The 21,308-nt window shown below is 52.4% G+C and overlaps 1 protein-coding gene across 1 annotated transcript; it reads left to right on the forward strand.

Moving 5' to 3' along the window:
* The first annotated feature begins 1,361 nt into the window (after positions 1-1,361).
* On the forward strand, positions 1,362-16,256 carry LOC117882394 (programmed cell death protein 1-like). Its single transcript, XM_034780551.1, has 5 exons — positions 1,362-1,683; positions 9,292-9,633; positions 12,297-12,446; positions 13,838-13,872; positions 15,382-16,256. The coding sequence occupies exons 1-5, from the start codon at positions 1,362-1,364 to the stop codon at positions 15,574-15,576; spliced, it is 1,044 nt and encodes a 347-aa protein (XP_034636442.1). The 3' UTR covers positions 15,577-16,256.
* The last annotated feature ends 5,052 nt before the right edge of the window (positions 16,257-21,308 follow it).

The following is a 21,308-nucleotide window of genomic DNA, read 5'->3' on the forward strand; positions in this document are numbered from 1 at the left end:
TCTAGACCACCCTGCTGCTGGATTTGAATGCTGTCACTGAGCTAACCACAACAGCCCGGTTCATTTCTGCAAGCACGGAAATTGATCAGATTACAATGACAAACAAGAACAAATCATGAATTTTCCCCCGAGACTCTCTAAACGTAATGAGATTCCATTCAAGAGATGCAGGAAGAACCATAGAACGGGGCGGTTTCATCACAGTTGATTTCCTATGCAAATGTTAGTCAGCACAGCAGACACATAGAAGCAAAGTGGGTCAAGGTGGAAAAGACTCATGTGCTATAGATCATCTATCTAATCATCTGTCATAGGTTTTTCTACGGCCCCTCGCACTGTGGTATCTAATTGTCCTCTAGCCCTCTTCCTTGCCAAACTGGCTTTAAGATTTTCTGTATACAGTTCCCTTGTGTGTGGGGGAAGCACCTTCTGGATATAACATTTATCTTTAGTCCTCTTCATTTTAGACAGTTATAGTCTGGGAGATGGGATGGCAGAAAAATCTACCATCATCATCTACTTCAAGCTCTTGAGTGTGGGCACAAGTGGGTACTCTTGTTGGCAGTCTCAGGTCATGAAGATCTCTCTCTCTCTCTCTTTGTCTCTCTCTCTCTCTCCCTGGATAACTCAGTGGATTGATAATGGCCTGTGAATTGTAGGTCTGAATCCAGGCTAGGTGGGTGATGAATCAAAATGGATGCCATCTAATGGCTGTTCGGCCTTCATGAACTGAGTTTGGTGGCCTCACTCCAGTTCCCCGTCGCTAAGTGTCCCCATCTCAAGCCATGGGCACTAGCTAATGCCCCGGTTGGGAATCTCAGCTGAGAAGCCAAGGAGCAAATGGAGACCGTGGGGGCCGAGAGACCCTTTCCACCGCTAGAGGTGACCACTTAAGGGCAAAGGCTGAGGGGACCTGGTGGGGGCTTAGGGGAAGTGTGATGTACTTGCTGTCTGGATAAAAAGAGGAGTCCCGTCTCTGGGGCTGTCAGGCCGGGAGCTGTCACCAGCCCTATAAAGAGTCAGAATAACTAATACAGAGATAAGCACTCCCCCAGCCACAAGCAGAAAACACAGAGCAGTTTGCCTGGCAGGAGCAACCTGTGGGTGACGTCAAGTGTGTGGCAAAGGAAATGCGGCGCAGGGCCCCCTCCCCCTTCACTTGTGGTCTCGTGCCTCCGACCCCTAACGTTCTGCTGATGCCGCTTTCTCTTCTGTGCGGGTGACTGGCGCGTGGGAACCCGCTGAGGCTCCTGGCTGCCGAGCGGGGGAGCAGGGTCGGGCGCAGCTGTCGAGCTGTGTCGGAGGAGGAGGAGGGGAAAAACGGGGGCGGGTGGCAGGGAGGGTTTCCCTCTCAAGCCGAGATGGGTACGTTTCATTTCCACTTCTGCTTCGGCTGCAGTCAGTCGACGGCCGCCGTGCAGCCCCCGGGGGAACAGTGCCGCTGGGACGCGAGGCACGAGGTGGCCTGGCCAGGACGCAAGCCCCCGGAGCGTCCTCCTGCCACGCAACACAGGCATAGCAGCTTGGATCCTGATTGGTGCATTGCACGTGCCGGGGAGGAAGCCGACCCCCAGAGAGCTCCCGGCCCCTCGAAGGCGACGCCAGGGACGATGCTCGTGATCGTGGTCGGCATCTGTGTGGTGCTGCTGACCTGCAGGCCAGTGCTGCTGCTCTCCCAGCTTGGTATGTATCTGGGCGGCGTGCTCCTGAACACAAAGGCGGTGCGGCTTACGGCCGGCGGGGAGCGTCTGCTAGGCTTAGAGCCGTGCGAGCGGTGGAAATAGCCCTGGCAGTGAGAAGGCAGGAAAGCCAAAGGCTGGACCTGAAATGCCCAGGCCGCCAGCATCCGGGAAAAGCCCCCAGGATAGAAACAAACGCAAATGTTCGGTGTGGATGCGGGGCCCCGATCCAGCCCCCATCACTGCTCAGTTTGAAGGGAGAAGCCTGAAAATAGTGGAAGGGGAAGCAAATAGTCGCGCGGGGGGGCAGTGGAACGGCTAGATGTGTTATCATATGAAAAGTTGGGTTTGGCAAAACTTTCTGGAGTTTCGCCCCGCCCCTGACCCCCAATCCTCCCTTCATTCAGGGCCTGATCTCTGGGGTTCAGGCCCTGAATCCATTGTTGTTCAGGGGGTCTTCTGAAAATGGAACGTGGCGTGGGCTGGCACAGAGCATGGGGCTGAGAGTCAGGGCACCCGGGATTCTGTGCCTGCTTTGCCCCTGACTTGATGTGTGGCCAGGCCACGCCCTGTCTTTGTGCCCCGGGGGGCCCAACAGCAAAAGGGGGTTAACGAGATGTACCCACACTTGTAAAGCACTCTGAGATCCGTAGGTGACGAGCCCAGTCAAAATGCCATGGGGAGAAAAATGAAACAAAAATCTGCCTCTGTAAGAGACTGGCATCCTGTGCTACGGGGACAATAAAGACTCTGGCCTGACAGTCATTGTCTGACTTTGAGGCTGAGCGAAGGGAAAAAGAAATGAAATCAAAGGCACAGAAATCACATCTGGCAGAGCCAAAAGGACCTCCAGCTGTGACGAGTTTTTGAGTGGGTTCGAAATGTGGTAAAACAAGTTCTGGAAACGAGCAATTTCTGGATTTTGTTTTAGAACTAGTTTAAAAAAAAGCAGTGTCGGGTTATAAAGTCCTCTGCCTGCTGCATTCAGCGCAAACAGCATTTTGTAAAAAAAAAAAAAAAAACCCCAAACCTGCCTAATATTTTCTAAGTCAGATAAAATCCAACCACACAAATTAAAACCTATTGAGCAGTGCAAAACCCAAACAAACTCCTTTGCTTACATATTAATGATTATTACGATGTGTGTGTTACCGTAGCAGTAGGAGCACCAGTCATGGACCAGCATCCAAGAATGCTAAGTGTGGCACCATCACAGCAAAAGGACAACCCTTGCCCCAAAGAGCCCACTATGGGAATCTGCAATGATTCCCCAGTTGTCTCTTCTCATCTTGAATGTCCTTAGTCATTTATTCGTAACCAGGGGATATGCCGCGTCACAACAGACCAATTGTCCTTCTAATCTCCTATCTCGTAAGGAAGCCTCATAACTTCTGTAAACTTCCTTGCCTCTCTGAAATTTCCATAGAAGCGGAGGGAATTGTGTGCCAGCATCCAGGATTGGACCCAGGAGGTTTTGATCTTCTGTGTTTAATAAAAGGGATTTATATGTTTATTAATCTCTAGGGCTTTCAAGGGGATTGTCAGCTCGGATCACTGGCGCTTGTAATTGGTGAGAGAAACGCCCTGTTACTGCTTTTTCCTGGGAAATCGGAATGACCATTAATTTAACGTCTATCTCTCAAGCTGTGTGAGCAAGGGGCTCAAGTCAAAAATCTGGATTTAGATCTGGATTTCAAACACTGCCATCTAGCCGGGCTCAAGACCAGCTCTAATCTGGATAGAGAGATTTATTGGGGAAAGCGCCCGAGAAGTTTATTATCAGTAATTAATGATACTAATTGTGGGGCGGACTGTGAACCTCTTCCTCCCAATGAATCTAGCTTGAATCTAACTTCAGTCAATGGAAGTAAAGGGTTCACAGTCTGGGCTTGTGTATATAAAGCCATCGCCTCCTCCAGGATTTTGCCAATGATGCTCATAAGCAATTAAAATACAATCATAAAATAGGTCATGTCAAATGTTAATTAATGGCCGGGTTAACGTTAATGTCCCTAGAGACGTGCTGCAAATGGCTGCAGCCCTGTACATTCCTGTAGCCTAAATACGAGCGATACCCACCCGTGGGCCCATCTGCCCGGAAGTGCCCGTTCTGGTCTTGGCTCACTAGTGTTTATCAGCTGGGCATCCTTGCACAAGTGCGTCGAACAAGTTGTCCCAGCTTTTGAACAGTCTCTGGGAGGAAGCCAGACCCCCCACAGGGTCCCACTCTTCCTTCAGTGTTGGCCATGCTGCCTGACTGCTTCCTAGACTGAGCTACTGGGCTCCAGCACTCCTGTTTCACACCAGGAACTCTGCTCAGCGAGTCCACCTGAGACTCCTGGTCGGGACTGGTCCCCGCCTCAGGGACTAGTTCACCTCACCTCGTGTTTGCAGTGACTGTTAGGAGGGAGGGATAGCTCAGTGGTTTGAGCAGTGACTTGCTAAACCCAGCGTTGTAAGTTCAATCCTTGAGGGGGGGCCAGTTAGGGAGTTGGGGCAAAAGCAGTACTTGGTCCTGCTAGTGAAGGTAGGGGGCTGGACTTGATGACCTTTCAAGGTCCCTTCCAGTACTAGGAGAAAGGATATCTCCATTAATTTTTTTTAATTTTACTCAAGCAGCATAGGATTTATTAGTCACCTGGACACCGCATGGGAAGTCCTTGGGTTAGCGCAAAGAAATAGAGGTGAAGGTATCGGCCATTCTGGTCAAGCCAGAGCAATTCCCCAGCCAAGCTGTAGTGAGCTCCATTTCCAGGCTCTGTCTCTTTCTGACTTCCTTAGTCAGTCCCAGGAGAGAGTGTAATGCTGCCTACCATGACATGAGACGTGAGTATCAACCTCAGGGCAGACTGCAAGTCTTGCGTCTGATGAAGTGGGCATTCACCCACGAAAGCTTATGCTTCAATACTTCTGTTAGTCTTAAAGGTGCCACAGGACCCTCTGTTGCTTTTTACAGATTCAGACTAACACGGCTACCCCTCTGATACTTAGCAACATTCAGGTTACTTTCAGCCGCAAAGGACCAGTCACTTATCCCAGGTCAGTTGCACGTTAGATCTTACACCAAAGACAATGCTTGTAGCCAATCCCATAATAAACTACGTACAGATTTATTAAATATGTAAAGGAAACAGGAGAGTTATTTACACAGTTAAAGCAGGCAAACATAGATACACAAATGGGTTACAATCTTAAGTTTCAAAAGATAAAAAAAGCAAGCTCTCTACGTCCTTTAGGGCTACCCCAGGCTAAGCACTGGGCATCTCTTGCTTGTGTATAAAAACCTTGTCCCCCAGAGTCCAAGCAGCATGGAGATAGTCCGTTCCTTCTCTTTGGGGTTTTTATCGCCCTCCTGCCATATGCTCGGGGCTGCAAACTCAGCTGATGGGAGGAATTCCCTTGCATGACTCCTCGCCATGCAGGGTGCGGGGGGGAAGAGCAGGACAGCTGAGCCGTTTGCCCTTTTTAATGATAATAATTGGGCAGGGCATAACACCTTCTGTTAGAGATCAGCACTTGATACTAGTTCATGTCTCCTTCCTGTCTGGTGATTTACACAGCCACAGAGGCTCACAATACAAATATTGCCTTACACTATGGGGTACAGATGTTATAAGTGAGATTAATGCAGGCAGCACCTCACCAGCATTCAATAACGTCTAAACACATTCTTATCATTCTTACACCTATTTTAATGATCCTAACACCCAGGGGAGCCAGATGGTTCCAGCCCTGTACCTGTCAGGCCTGGGGATCCTGGCATGAGCTGGCACCTGGTCTGCCAGCATCACAGAGAGCCAGAAACCAGCTCTTTATTCCCTGCCAGTCACCTCTCAGCCCTTTGTTCTCCAGGCTGGGCCATGCTGAGTTCACAGCCCTCGTGCACGGATGCCCAGCTGATAAACACTAGTGAGCCAAGACCAGAACGGGCAGCTCCTTGCACATGGGCACATGGGTGGGTGTCGCTCGTATTTAGGCGACAGGAGCGTCCGGGTCATTGATTGCTAGGTGTGAGTATTCTGCCCATTGGTTTTTTCCATTGTCTTCTCGCATTTTCCATTGATATGATTTGGCCTCGGCCAGTTCTTTGAATGAGCCATGCAGTTTGTTCAGACAGCTCGGCGACACCTATGTCTCTTAGTCTGTCCTGAGAGCCAACTTAATTCTTTCCCCTTTGCTGGGTAGCAGTGCCTAACATGGGGGGAAACTGAGGCACACATAGGCTTCATGTTACAAAAAATTCCCACTTTGTCCCAGGGGAGCTCCCATAGGGATGGAGCCTTTCCCTGCTAGGCAGCGAGTTCCAGTCACAGGCTGGTCACTGTCCGCCAGCAGCTGGGTGGCCTCAGGGAAAGGAGCTGGTGGTCTCAGTCCAGGGCTGAGGGGGTACATCTGACACGGTTGCCGGCAATCTCAGGGGAGTGGCTGAGGACTGTAGTTCCCCTGGAGGTTCAGCTCTTGCTTTGATCCCTCGGGGCGATCCCTCGAGGCACTTTAGACAGGTTATTAATGATTGCAGGGGACGGGAGCAGATGGGGACAGTCAACACTTTATTTAAAATGATCGTGATGATTACGGTTGGTGTCGCTGTGGTTGCAGTAGTGCTTAGGAACACACGGTCAGAGAGCCGTCCCCCTTCTGCTGGGCCCTACGCAACTATTCAGTGGAAAGACAGCTCCTGCCCCAGACACTTCATTGCTGAGGCTAAGGCAAGAAGCAGTGGGTGGGTGAGGCAAGCAAGGTGACAGTAATGGATACAGGCCAAGATTTGGGGCGGGGGGGGCAGTGCACCTTTAAGGAGCAGGGCCAGTGCACCTGTGCTGGGCCAGCTGGCCCCAGTGGGCTATAAGAGGAGGCCCGTGGGGCCCCTGGGTGAATCAGGACACAGAGTCCGTCTGGAAAGGGGACGAGACAGAACAGATGTGGGGTACTCACTGGGAATAGGGAGAGAGGCCAGAAGCAGGAAGATCTCTGGGAGTGACTACTAGAGTCCCCTGGGACTGGGGCGTGACAGTCCCGGTGCAAGAAAGACCTGGTGAGACAGAGGCAGCAGAAGAAGGCTGGAGATGGGAGCTGCCAGAGACGGCGTGTTTGGGACCTGGGAGAAGGCAGGAGAGCAGCAGAGGTGACTGTTGCTATCCCCAGGACTAGAGCGCCGGACCCCAAGGAACTGGGAGAGGGGCAGGGGGAGTGACGGATGCTCGGCTGGGAGGGGTTCCCGCTGGGAAGAGCAGGGTTACAGTCTAATTAGAAGGACTGGGGTGGCTGTCCCGGGTCAGAGGAAAAGACAAGGACTTACAGAGAGTTCGGGCATGGTCCAAGGTGCCGGGCTGTGTTAGGTGGGCATTGAGGGATGAGATGTCTTGAGTTTTAAAGACGGCTTATACTGCGTATTGGAAATGGATAGTGATTGGGACTTGGGGTTACGGACTTATTTGCATCATGTTTTTGTAATGAACTGTCCCCAAGGAAGGGTATTATTGAAGCAAGAGAGCCTGGCGTAGAGCACTTGGGTTACCTAAGGGGGAAACTGAGGCAGGTATGCCTGACATGCCGTGGCCTGCCGCATGAGAGTTCTCTGGGTCGGGCAGCTCAGTACTTGAAGATCAGGTCCCTTGAAGGTGTCTATAGTCAGGCGCCTAAAATAACTATTCACTTTGGAAAGCCTTGGCCTTAGGGGGTCTCTGTGTATGAGCTAGAGTCCACTGTCTCCGTCTTTGCACCCTTGAATCATCACTTGCCTCAGTCCTGCGGTGATGCCATAGGCCATACTCCACCCTCAATCGTTGGCCCGGTCCATGCAGCTGATGTCAATGGGTGTGCCACAGGCCGAGCACAGACGCGAAACGACCCAGAATTCGGAGGCTAGGCCATCAGTCTGTTGCTACAGAGTTGATTGTGTTATTACTCCTTCAACACCCGGCTAAGAGAAGAGGTGACAGAGAGCGACAAATGAGGCAACACGAGTACCTTTCCAACTAACCACGCGGGCTTCTCAAGGCAGGCAGGGTAGCTTCACGCACCCTGATTTGAATCAGGTACACAATCAGTTATGCCCCCACCCCACCCTGTAAATCGACTCTGCGTCAGTTTCACCTGCTGGCTTTCAGAGGCAAAATCAGCCACAGAAAGGATGACTAACATGGTATAAAAATAGATCCTAATTTTCATATGAAACAGCTGGAAGTTCCTCTGCGGTCAAGTGGGTGCAACCGAGAGCCGAATTGGGCCCCGTATAAACATTTAATAGAACAGTTATTACCAATGATTAAACGTTAGCTAGTTATTTAGCACCAACACCAGACCCTTTGCTGTCAAGATCCCATTGATTTCAATGGAGTTTGGCCAGCAGGACTTTGTATTTAGTCCCATGTGGTACATACAGATAAAGAGCTTCCACTTGAGAAGGTAGACACAACAAACGGGTAATACATACTTTTTAATTCCGGCAAAGATCTGCCAAAGTGACTAGAGATTTTGAGGGCCTGGCTTGAGACACTTGAGTGCGTCCCACTCATCGGGAACTCTGCAGTACATGGAGCTCTCCGGGAGGTTTCCAAGCCCTCAGTGCCCAGAGGGTTTCAGAACAGCCAGCGGCCAATGAGGTAGGGGAAGGTGAAGCCTTGTAAATTTCCTAGACTCTGCGTGGGCCCCATACTGCTGACAAACAAGGACAAGAACCAATGCTAAATGTTTTAGCTTTAAATTCTGGTCGCTGCTCTGCACACACATGGAGGAGACAGAGCAGTAATCACCACTTAGACTCACCACATGTTTTTGCCTGATAATAATGAGTCAGTACTAAATTAAACAATTAATTACACATGTGCAGCACTTTTCATCTTCCCCAGGCTTTACAACACTCTTCTATCGGTTGGTCTCAAAGCCCTTTAAAAAAGAGGGACCGTTAGTCCCATTTTACAGAGGGGGAAACTGAGGCAAGTGACTTGCCCAAGGCCACCCAACCCACCAGTGGCTGAGCCAGGAATTTAACCCAGCTCTTCTGAGTCCCAGTCTAGTGCGCTACCCACTGAATCACACTGCCTCTCTGTGCAGCTTTGCGGTAGGAGGCTTGGGCATAGCCTGAGAATGCAGCATCCCCAGCAAGGACTGCACAGAGCTTCCCAGTGCCTGTGAGACAGGCACAACAGTGTTGAATTTCCTTTTGTCTAAGGGGAGCAGTGTTTGCTGCGCTGGAGCATACCCATGGTTAACGGTTTCTCAGGCTGTCAGATAGTACATACATTGGGGCTGGATCCTCCCTCTGCTTTTAGTGGTGGGGGGATTGGGAAAGGCCAAAGATCCAAACACTCCAGGGCAGGGACTACCTTTGTTCTACTAATTCGTACAGCACCTTGCACGACAGGCCCCTGATCCTTGACTGAAGCCTCTAGGTGCTACCACACAATCAATAATAACCATTGTCTGTTCTGTGTTTGTGGGGCACCCAGCGCAGGGGGGTTCTGGTTCAGCCCTAGGGCTGCTGGATGTGCCGGTAATACAGAGAATAAATAAATAATAATGGTTGTACAATGTGCCCGTGAGGCCCATCAGTGAATCTCCTGCTGATCACGGTGTCCTGTTCTTTGTTTCTTTCCTTTCTCTGAAACAGTGACATTTTCCCCGGAGAAGCTATCCAGGCCTGTGGGCGACACAGCCAGCTTCTTCTGCAATATCTCCGAGGCGAACTTCCCTCAGTTTGATTATAGTTTAAACTGGTACAAAAAGATCAATGCCACTCGCACAGAAAAAATTGCCGAGTTTAATGGGAATGAACCTAAAATCCAAGAGAAATTCACCCTCATCAACCATACCTCTTCTGTTGAGATAAAGATACTGGACCTAACCAAGAATGACAGTGGCGAGTACTTCTGCGGGCTGATCGCTTTCTCCTCGCCCAGTAAAGTGATGGAAAGCAACGTGTCCCAGCTCACAGTTACAAACGAACAAACAGGTTTGTTTCAGAGACAGTATAACGAACCAGCTTGTACGCGTGTCTACCGCAGCCCTCTGCTGGAGGGGCTCAGAGCGCCCGGCCGTGTGCCATAGACCCTGCTTTAGCTCTGGGGGTAGGGGCTTGTGTGTTTGGAGCGGGAGAGGCTGAGCTCTGTCCTCCGTGCTGCGGGGAAGTTCCAGGCGTCTGCGTGACGCAGTGCGGCTGAAGATTTGCTACAATGCTCTGTTGGTCTGTGGGCTGAGTGATATTTCCAGGCCAGAATTCCCCCCACCCCTTGATGCCCTAACCAGCTAGGTTAGAATGGGCGGTTCCCAGCTGCTCAAATCAATCAGCATCTCTCGCTGTGGAGGTCACTTCTGCCAGTGGTCAGCCAGAGCCTTCACTTGCTGCTCTGCAGGGGCTATGTCAGGGCTCCTCTTTCCAACCAATATATTACGGTAGCACCCAAAGGCACCACTCTGGGACCAGGGCCCCCAGGGCTAGATGCTGTAATGTGTGATTTCCTGGCCAGAGTGAAAGTAGTAACTGTCTCTGGTGTGACATTTACAAACCACATGGCCACTTTCCCAGCAGCTGACCTGAATCAAGGCCAAATCTGTGCTGGGGCAGGCCCCACTGGGCTCCCTGCAGGTAACTGAAAGCAAGTTGGTGGGGGAGAGCTTGACCCACATCAAGCACCCGGTGCACAGTTACGATGCTGCAGAAAGTAATAAACCGTGGCATTTTACCCGGCAGCAGTCACTCGGCCATGGATATTTTCTTATTTTACTGTCCCACCTCAGCTAATTATCTGCTGCCGCTGCAAGGACCTCTCCCCCATGGCCGTGTATGTCCCGACACCACAGTCAACAGGGAGGTGGAAGCCCGAGTCCATAAGCATCTCTCGCTCTTCCACTGAAGCCCAGCTCCTTTAAGTTGCATGTTTTAGATGCCGAAGACTCACGCCCCCGATAACCCTGATGTCTGTATTTATGCAGCTGTACTAGAAAAGGGTACTGCAGGTGGAGTTTGAACTCCTGTAAGATGCATGGGACGAGCAGGGACTATTATTATTATTATCTGTTCTTATGGAAGTGCCGATGAGCCCCCATCATGGGCCAGGACCCCATGGTGCTAGGCGCTGTACAGACAGATCAAAAAGCTGGTCCCTGCCCCACAGAGCTCACTGCGTAACATAGGTGCTGGAACTAGGGGTGTGGGTGTGTGTGCAGCCCCCCCACACCCCTTGGCTTCAAGTGGTTTCCATTATACACAGGGTTCACAGTTTGGTTCAATGGCTCTCAGCACCCCCACTATAAATTGTTCCAGCGCCCCTGCTGTGTCAGAGTGCACTACCTTCACTTTAGCACTGGATGAAACTTTTCAAACCTATTTTGGGGGGTCAAAAGTGGCCTTTTTCAGAAAGGAAAAATGTTGTGAAAAACCATTTTTGGTGATGGTTTTGATGGAAAACATAGAAACGGTCCTTGAAATGGTTATCGGCATTCTTTCATTTGCCAAAACACGTTGGAGGGGGGGCTTTTATGCTCACCAAAAGCACGTTTCTCAGTAAACAACGTCATCGACCACTTCAGGAATCTTTTTGATTTGAAAATGGCATGAAAGTTTTTGAAAAAAAGAGAGAGAGAGAGAGAGAGAGAAGAGGTCATTTGGAGCCTGTGAAATGGAAACATTTCAATTTGTTTTGTGAATTAAATCCTCCCCCCCAATCTAGCAGCTCTAATTGCCTTAGTCCGTGTGACTATGTTCCCCTCTGGCAAACAATCAAGTGACTCTGACAGCCTCCTACTTACACACAGCTAATGGGATTACACCTGTATCTCCCAGGTCCCTCAATGGCGATTAGTCAAGATGGTCAGGGTGCAACCCCAAGTCCTGGGTGTCCTAAGCCTCTGACTGCCAGAAGCTGGATGACAGGGAATGGATCACTTGATAGTTGCCCTGTTCTGTTCATTCCCTCTGGGGCACCTGGCATTGGCCACGGTCAGAAGACAGGCTACATTGGTCTGACCCAGTATGGCCGTTCTTATGTTCTTACATCAGCTGATACAGATGTGTGTTGGGTGCAAAGGTTCTGGGTTTGGCTGCTAATATTGACGGATGGTGCCTGTACATATGTGGCCACCAATTCGTTACACAGTCCTACACTGGGCCAGAGCCTCTTCCCACTGACCCTATTACCCAGAACCACTGGATTGAATGGGGGAGGGGGCACTGCGTTATTTTGAGTACAACTGTTTTGCCTTGCCCTTGTTTTGATCAAATGAAATAGAAGCTGGAGCTAAGCAGGGGGCCTGGACTGATTGGGTGGCACTGTACAGATGAGAATCAGAGATCTAGGAAGATAGGACTGGAAGGGACATGCTGGGTCATTGCATCCATTCCCCCGCTATCACGGGCAGTCCCGTCATATGACCCCACGGTGTGACAACAGCACCAGTGCTAGGTCTGACAAACTGTGTGAAATTCACCTCTGTCCAGCGGGCTGGTGCGAGCCGGGAACACCAGTTAAGTCCTGCTTATGCCACAAAACTCAATGGGTGTAGGGCTCCCTTAAGAGCTGTTAACTCCAGCCACGTCGTGCTGGAGGAGAGGACGTGGTTTGCTTTGTATTTTACAGAGACTGTAACGTTTCTTCTTTTTTATTTGCAATTCCCTAGACGGATGGACCACCACCGTTCCCAACGTGACTGTTGACGACCTGGTGGGCGACTTTAAAGTGCCAGTCATCATTGGCCTGATCATCGCCGGGGCCGTGTTGCTGGGGCTTATCACCTACATACTCTTCATCACCGCGCGCCGGACGGGAGGTGCGTCGTGGCAGGGCGAGCGGGGCCCTTCTGCTGCCTCTGCTGCCCTTCCCCTCCGGTGCTGCCGTTGGGGGAAAGCCAGGGCTAGCTGCAGAAAAAAGGGTGGGGGGCAGGAGGGGTGCTCAGGGACTGTGGTGAGCAGAGGCTTGTAGAGACTGACCCGACAGGGCCGCTGTGGACGGGAGGGCTAGCTCAGCCATTCTGCCTCCATCCTGAGAGGTGCTGAGTGCTGTTGAGCTCAGTGGGCCGAACGCTGGGGCCCTTCCGGGATGTTAACTCGGGTGAAATTCCCCCTGGCTTCACTGGGAGTGGCCGGTGCTCAGTGCCTCCCAGGCTTGGGCCCCAAATCTCTGACATTCCCCCAACCCCGCATTAGATTGGCTTGGCCCATTGTAGGGCCAGTGGTGGGGACGGTACAAGGAGCCTTCCCCCTGCCTGGAGCCCCCATGTAAAGGGCAGTGAGCCCCCAGCCCCTGTCTGGGTTGGGTGGGGCCGTGGCCTGTGGAGCTGTCTGTGGGGCCCCAAGAGAAGGTGTGGTTGGTGCCCTCCCACTGGAGCAGGGTCATGCCTCCCAGAGTTCCCCTCCATGCTCCCTTTCCTCAGGCCTGGGCCTTAGTGAGCCCACGGTGGGCAGGGCTGTGTGAGTGCAGGGTCCCCAGCTGTTCGGCTCAGCCAGAGCCAGGCAAGGCTTGGCCGGCTCACTCAGTGCAGCACTCTGTCTCTGTCCAGCGGCAGCCGGACTCGATGAGCCTGCTGCAGCCTTGGCTAGCAGAGCGGGGGCGCATTTATTGTGTATCCACCGGCTGGTCTTTCCACTAGGCCGGCAGAACGCTGGCTGCTGGCTACCAGAAACTGAGGGTGCAGCCTGGCCAGGGAGACTCCCGGCTGCTGCCCAGAGACCTGTGAGGCGATTCCAGCCCACCAGTCCCAGCAGAGCTCTCCCCGTCTGGATTCCTGGGCTGGTGGCTGGGATTCAGGAGCTTAGCTCCCTCACTCGTGCTCCTGGGAGAAGAACCTGAATAGAGCAGGATCGGGTCAGGCCCTAGTGATCAACTGCTCACGATTGGAGCGCTGGAGTAGAAAAACAGGGCACGATTCTCCCCACGGTGGGCCTCTGCTCCAGAATGCCAGGCCCAGCCCTGCAGTCCGTGTGCCAGTGACTCTCCCGCTGGCTTTGAGGGGAGCTTTGGGGACCTATGTCTGGATCGGTGGATGTCGGCACATCCTCCAGTGGGATCTTGCCGAGGGAAGGCGTCTGTGCAGCCCCAGAGTCGTTTGCAGGGAGCTGCAATGCCGCGGGAAGCAGAGCTAACTCTGACGCCCACTCCCCTTGTGATGTTCACTGCAGCCCAGCTCCTGTGCATGGTCTAACCAAATGTGTTACTTTGCAGGGCAGCAGAAACCACAACGTGAAAACGCACTCTTGGTAAGTTCCCCGTCGCTCACGTGCGGCTGGCAGGAAAGAACCTGGGCTTGTCAGATCTTCAGTAGCAAGTGCCCAGATCCATGCCAGGGCGGCAGGCAGAACTGCACAATGCCACAGCTCCTCACCCGTCCCCACAGCCCAGTCCGAGTCCTTCTCGGGCCAGTGCCACCGGGAGAAAGGAGAGAGAGAGAAAAGAAACAGAATGAAATACTCTTAGATGCAGCTGAAGTACTTTGCTTTGCAGGCAATGGATCGTTATGATCAATAATCGTAATGGAGTGACTGTCTGTTTGTATGGCCCCTTTTGTCCCCAAATAGCCCCCAAGCGCTCTGAGCAGTGACACAAACCCTTCTGATACGGATCGCTAATGTGGTGTCCGTGCTCGGCAGCCCCAGAGCACAGCGAAGAATATTGCATTGGAAACAGCCAGCGGGAGAAAGCAATTCTCTGAGCTGGAGTTGGGCCGGGACAATTGGATTAACGTCCCTCCTTTTGATAAAAGGGCCAGGAGCGGGTGGACCTTGATTGTATGTCAGGCCCCAAAGGTGGCACCCGTGGTGTGTCCGACTGCCACCCTGGGGCACCTGGGCCAGCCTTGACGCACAGAGGAGAGCTCCCTGCGAAATCACTAGCACCCCCCGTCCCTTGCAGTAACGTCCAGTTACTAGCCAAGTCCAACCCTCTGAGGTTGTGAGAGCTGATGGGATTACAGTGCAAGGTGTTTTGACTGCTGCCATGTTGATTTCATAGAGTTGGATGCTCTCTAGTAATGCCTTCTAGTGAGAGACTAAAGAAGCTCAATCTATTTAGCTTATCCAAGAGGAGGTCAAGAGGTAACTTGATCACAGTCCATAAGTACCTACTTAGCTGAAGCTAGACCAATTCAGACTAGAAGCCAGGTGCATGTTTTTAATTCAGGGTCATTAACCACTGGAGCCACCTACCTGGGGAGGCGGTGGATTCTGCATCTGGTCGAGTCTCATAGACTCATAGACTTTAAGGTCAGAAGGGACCATTATGATCATCTAGTCCGACCTCCTGCACAACGCAGGCCACAGAATCTCACCCATCCACTCCTGTAACAAACCTCTGACCTATGTCTGAGTTATTGAAGTCCTCAAATTGTGGTTTAAAGACTTCAAGGTGCAGAGAATCCTCCAGCAAGTGACCCCTGCCCCATGCTGCAGAGGAAGGCAAAAAACCTTCAGGGCCTCTGCCAATCTGCCCTGGAGGAAAATTCCTGCTGGGTGCAATCTGTAAATCAAGGCTTTTAAAAACATACCCTCCTGCTCAAAGAGAAGTTCTGGGCTTGAGGCAGGAAGTACTGGTTGAGGTCCTATGGCTTGTGCTCTACGGGAGGTCAGAATGGCCGGTCACAGTGGTCTGTTCTGGCCGTAAAAGGTCTGAATCTGTGTGAGTGCGTCTGCCTGTGTGTGGGGTACGTAGAGAAGCCAGGCGTGTGTGGCTGTGACTCTTAGTAAAAACGCCCTCTCTTGTTGTTTGCACAGCAGAAAGAACAGGTGACGACGTACACGGTGGATTATGGCGTGTTGGAATTCCAGCAGGATGAACACACAGAGGCTTCGGTGGAGAGTTACCCACCTGACAACACGGAATATGCCGTCATCGTGTTCCCTGAAGAGAAGCCTGTCACCCCAGAAAGGGGGAAGAAAACGAAACACCAGAGGACCTGTCAGATCTGAGCGCAGCCCCGCTGATGGGTCAGGAGCCCGACCATGCTTCTCCTTCTGTTTGTCGTCTCTCTACAGCTTTCTCGGAGGCTTTCGGACAGGAAGGCCTGGTGGCAGCATCTGCACTATTTGTACACGCTGCGCCCGGTTTTACGCCAGCCCCTGACTCTCCTTCTTCCCCGTATTGGACAGCCGCTCGAATGACTGACATTTTACGGCAGCCTTCATCGGGGTCCTTCCCTCCGCCAGCAGGCCGCAAGCAATTGTTTGCTGCTAAGGAAGACGTGCAGTCAGAACACGCTTGAGGATCTGGACTAATGGACATGTGGTTTGAGCCCTGTGTTGCCGTGGCGGAGAGCCACGTTCATCCCGGTCCTTGGTTTCTTGCACTGCAGGAGGCCGCATGCTCCATCCCTTGGGGGCCGGGAGGGGAGGAAAGAGGTACAGTCATGTGTCACTCAGCAGTTACCCTATTGGCCAGTGACGCTGGGCTCCAAAGAGAGGCCTTGCCAGTCCTCCTCGTTCATTAGGATGGTGATGGCAAAGCTGGGTCTAAAGGATGGGAGAGGGTAAACCAGTGGGAAAGGATGGGATCTTTAGGGCTGGAAGGTGGATGCGGGGGCACCTGCTGGAAGATGCTACCATAGACTGTTCGAGCCCAGTTCTGCCTTGCTTACGGGCGAGGGATACAAGCTGCCACAGTGCCACCTCACGGATAAACTAATGCTGACCTGCAGCACTGATATTTCAGTCCCTGGGCTCCCCAGTCATTCCAAATGGAGCACAAACCTGCCTCTTTTGACTTCCTGCTGGGTTTGACCCTACTAAGAAATCTTAACATTGGGAGAAATTTGTGAATGCATGCCAGTGGCTGCAGTCTAAACGGATACTATGAAACCGATTGCAGCTCTGATGCGTTCTAATCGCCACAAGAGCTGCAGCACCCAGCTGAAATCAGTGGGTCTTCTTGGGTGCAGTGGACAGGAGAAGGTTGCTCCTTCTGTTCGGTACCGAGCTAGGGGCGTCTCCTAGCTTTGTGGGAGAAGCTGCGTTGCATGTAACTATTTAAAAAGACTAATGGGAAATGTACTGTAATGTGGTTTTTTTTCCTTCTGTAGTGTCACATATTTGCACTTGAAAGTTAAGAGCTGCAGCTGGATGCAGCTGGATTGAAACCAAATCAGGTGGAAATCCGACCCGTGCACGGGCGGAGGAGATGGCAAGAACACGGAGCACTCTGGAGCACCTTACTTCTCGACCAGCCCTGCTGGAATCAATGGGGCTGTCGGAGCAGTAAGGTGACACTCCTGGGGTTCACAGTCAACCTGAGGGCTTGACCCTGTTGAGTGGGTGCTTTGCCCTTAGCTTTGGCAACAGGGGGATCAGGCCCCAGGAGTTTACACTGAAGTGGTCGAAGGTCTTTGTGAATAAAAAGAAGCTTTAACTTTATCTTCAGTTTTGTTTATTGCTTCTGGACTGATACGTGGTGAGGAAAAGGCTGGAGATTGTGCTGGGGCTGGGGGTGTCTTTTTGTCCTGTGTCTGTACAGCTTGCAGGGCAAGGGAGTCCACAGAAGGTGCACAGAAACCAACACTGGAAGACAAAAGACATTCCAGGGAACCGAAATGCCGGTGAACTAAACTGACTACACGGCCCTAGGAACATCCCTAGGGGCGGCAGGTTCGTATAATTTTTGGTGGTGCCCAGAATGGTCCAAGTCTCCCCCGTCCCCACAGAGTTGCCCAAGGCTCTGGGAGGGAATTTGGGTGCGGGAGGGGGTTTGGGGTGCAGGCTCTAGGAGGAAGTTTGGGTGCTGGGTGCAGGCTCTGGGCTGGGGCAGAGGGTTGGGGTGCAGAAGGAGGTGTGGGGTGCAGGCTCTCAGAGGGAGTTTGGGTGCTGTGTGCAGGCTCTGGGCTGGGACAGAGGATTGGGGTGTGGCAGGGGGTGCAGGGTGTGGGGCTGGTCCAGGACTGAGGAATTCGGGGTGTAGCAGGCAGGCTGCCCCGGGGCTGGGGTGGGGGGCCAGAAAGGAGCACTCCCCCCAGCCCTCTCCCCGCCAGCAGCAGCGAGCTCTGGGGGAGAGCGGGAGGGGGCCCCCTTCCAGGCCCCCCTGGCACAACACTCACCCAAGTGTCCCCAGGCTGCTGCTCAGGAGGTCCAGCCAGGATAAGCCCCCCTCCTCGGAGTCGAGTCAACTCGGAGTCGCCTGCTGGGGGCGGCGGGGGCTGTCACGCACCTGTTCCCCTCCTCCCTCCGCAGGTGCAGCATCCGCCTCGGCCTGCCCCTTGTAGCCGGCAGCGGCCAGCGATGGAGCGCAGTGCAGAGCTGCAGGGGGCAGCCGCCCGCTGCCCTGGGCAGGCAGGGATGTTCAGGGGACGCACGCGGGGGCGGCAGGTGGGGCCGGGGGACACTCTAGGGAGGCGCGCGGGGGCAGCAGGTGGGGCTGGGGGAGGGACCTGGCCCTGAACATTGGTGGAGCTGGGCCCCCGGGCCCTGAATTTGCTGGAGCCCGGGCACCACAGGCTCATATAACTCGTTGCCCCACCTAGGAAATGATCAGTAATAACCAATATCTCATGCATATTGAGTGCTGCTCATCGGTGTCTTTTTCTTACCATTGACTGAGTTCCCAAGAAACTTCAAATTCCCAGAGAGGGTTACATCCTACAAATCCTTGGCTCACGCGAGAGGCCCTAGAGGGCAGGTTTGGGGATCCACCCCGTGCGGGGTGTCTGGGGCTGTGAGCTCTCTCAGAACTGGTCAGCTGGTAGGATTAGGGCCACAGAGCCCACTTGGACATTCATCGAATCATAGATACGTCGGCTGGAAGGGATCTCGAGAAGTCATCAAGTCCAGCTCCCTGTGCCGAGGCAGAACCAAGTAACCCTAGATTGTCCCTAACAGGTGTTTGTCCCACCTGTTCTTAAACCCCTCCAATGACGGGGATTCCACAACCTCCCTTGGAAGCCTGTTCCGGAGCTTAACTACCCGGAGAGTTAGAAAGCTTTTCCTAATATCTAACCTAAATCTCCCTTGCTGTAGATTAAGCCCATTATGTCTTGACTTACCTTCAGTGGACATGGAGAACCACTGATCACAGTCCTCTTTAGAACAGCCCTTAACATATTTGAAGACTATCAGGTCCCCCATCAGTCTTCTTTTCTCAAGACTAAATGTGCCCTGTTTTCTTAACCTTCCCTCATAGGTCAGCTTTTCTGAATCTTTTATCGTTTTTGTTGCTCTTCTCTGGACTCTCTCCAATTTCTCCACGTCTTTCTGAAAGTGTGATACCCAGAAATGGACACAGTCCCCGAGCTGGGACCTCCCCAGTGCTGAGTACGGCAGGATAATTACCTCCTGTGTCTTACCTACAACACTCCTGGTAATACACCTCGGAATGACACGAGCCTTTTTCACTACTGCCTCACACTGTTGACTCATATTCAATCTGTGAGCCACTAGAACCCCAGCTCCTCTTCTGCAGTACGACTGCCTAGCCAGATATTCCCCATTTTGTAGCGGTGGATTTGCTTTTTCCTTCCTAAGTGCACTGGTCTCCGTTGAATTCCATCTAGATGAATTCAGACCAATTCTCTACTTTGTCAAGATCATTTTGAATCCTGAGCCTGACCTCCAAAGCGCCTGCAACATCGCGCGGTCTGGTCTCAAACCGGTTTGAGGACGTTGCTGCTCCACTCCCGCCTGAGTGTGTGTGAACAGCCTCCTTAGAGCCAAGTCATGACGGGTTCTTGCATGAGCTAAGCTTGGTAGACTCAGACCTGAATACTGTACAGCAAATGGGCTGGGGCCAAGTCACCAAACTGAAAGAGCGCTGATAAGCATCAGCCATTTGCTTTTAATAGCGAGCCCAGGCGATATTTGCTGAGTGCATCAGAACAGCACAGAAGACGTGGAGGCAGCGGGGGTGAAGTGTTAACTCAGTCAGCAGTTTTGTTTTTCGTTTTCCCGTAAGACCTGACACTTTCTAGATGCAGCCCTGGGACTGGTTCACTCTTTCCACTCTGCCTCCATAGCAGAGAGAGGAATCAGAGCTTCAAGGTGTCACTGGCCGCGCAGTCGCAGGTCGTGTGCTGCGGTTTGCTGAGCATACACGTATGTTTGTGGATGGACCCTGCCAGGTGCTTGTTTACGTCCCACTGTGCTTGCTACCTGCCAAGGAAACACAGTGTAGGGCTGTAGTGTGGGGTGTTGGGGCCAGAAAGAAATGGCCTCCTGGAAAACAAGGGTGTTTGGCAAGAGCTCAGGGGTAGTTTAAGGAAGTTTGAGCCATATTCTTGGCACAAGGAATGAAGTGCTAGTATCATGGCTCCCTTGACACTAAAAACACAAGCCTCAACTACTTCAGCTAAAGGAGAAACTCCATCAGTAATAGCAGTAGTAGGCTCTTATCCTCTTTACAGACAAGCCACTAGCGTGGGTCAGGACACAGACACTGGGCTCGTGTGGCTTTCAGCAGCAGCTGAACAGGGGATGTGACGGTGCACCACATAAAGCTTTATGGAAATATGCTTATGAATGTATATATGACATAATTGGAGTATGTTTTAGGCTACATATGCCATGTAACACATCTCTGCAAAGGTTATGATCCACTGAATCTATTCATCCTATTTGTATGCATGTATCATTTTTGTATTCGAAGTTATGAATATTGTCTTGATTTTTAAGTAGCCTTTGTAAAGCATTTGGTCAGCTTCTTGAGAAAGGAATGTGCAAATTAAGTGCCCAATCAAGAAACACTTAACGAACAATGGATCTTGGAAGGCTCCAATCCACATAAGAAGTCGTCCTGGAGACATTCCAGATAGCATGTGAGCAATGGCTGCTGCCTGTAAAAACTGAGTCATGCATGGACATGTGACTTGCCCATGTGATTCCAAAACTCCATCTTGGAGCTGAACTTTGCATAGGAGAGAGGAGGGGATCTCCAGCCACAAGAGAAAGTCTATTTACGCCTGTGGGAGACCCCTCCATGTGGTCTTCAGCTGGCTCAAGAGATAGCAGCTCCTCCACCCCAAAGGAAACTCAGGGATCTCAAACTCAGAGGACCATGAGGGCCACCAGGGCCGGCTCCAGCATTTCTGCCACCCCAAGCAAAAAAAAAAAAAAAAAAAGCCGAAAAAATAAAAAGCTTGTTAAGCTGGTGCTTGGAGCCGGCCCTGAGGGCCACATGAGGACAAGTACCCGAGGCCTGCCTCACTGACACACACACCCCTGCTGCCCCCGCCCCCACTCCACCCCCTTCCATGAGGCCCCGCCCTGCTCTGCTTCTTCCCACCCCTTCCCCGCCCCCATTCCAACCCCTTCCCCAAAGTCCCCATCCCAACTCCGCCCCCTCCCTGCCTCTATTCCAACCCCTTCCCCAAATCCCCGCCCCGGCCCCACCTCTTCTCCGCCTCCTCCCCTGAGCTCCCCCTCCTCCCCTGCTCCTGCCCCCTCCCTCCTGGAAGCACCTGGAGGTAGGCAGAGGAGCGGGGACAGGGCGTGCTGAGGGGGAGAGGGGGTGGCAGGTGAGGGGAGCTTGGTGGCCGCAGGAAATAACTCGGGCGGGGGGGCCGCAGGGAGCTTGGCAGTCCGCAGCAAATAACTCTGCGGGCTGCATGCAGCCCGCGAGCCGCATGTTTGAGACCCCTGCCTGAAAGAAACTGGAACAAAGGACAGTAACCACAGGGGGTGTGAGTGATTGCTGGACCCAGACTAGAAGGAGACTAGTCTATAAAAGG

Source organism: Trachemys scripta, chromosome 9 (genome assembly GCF_013100865.1).
Source record: "Trachemys scripta elegans isolate TJP31775 chromosome 9, CAS_Tse_1.0, whole genome shotgun sequence".
In the NCBI taxonomy this organism is placed as follows: domain Eukaryota; kingdom Metazoa; phylum Chordata; order Testudines; family Emydidae; genus Trachemys; species Trachemys scripta.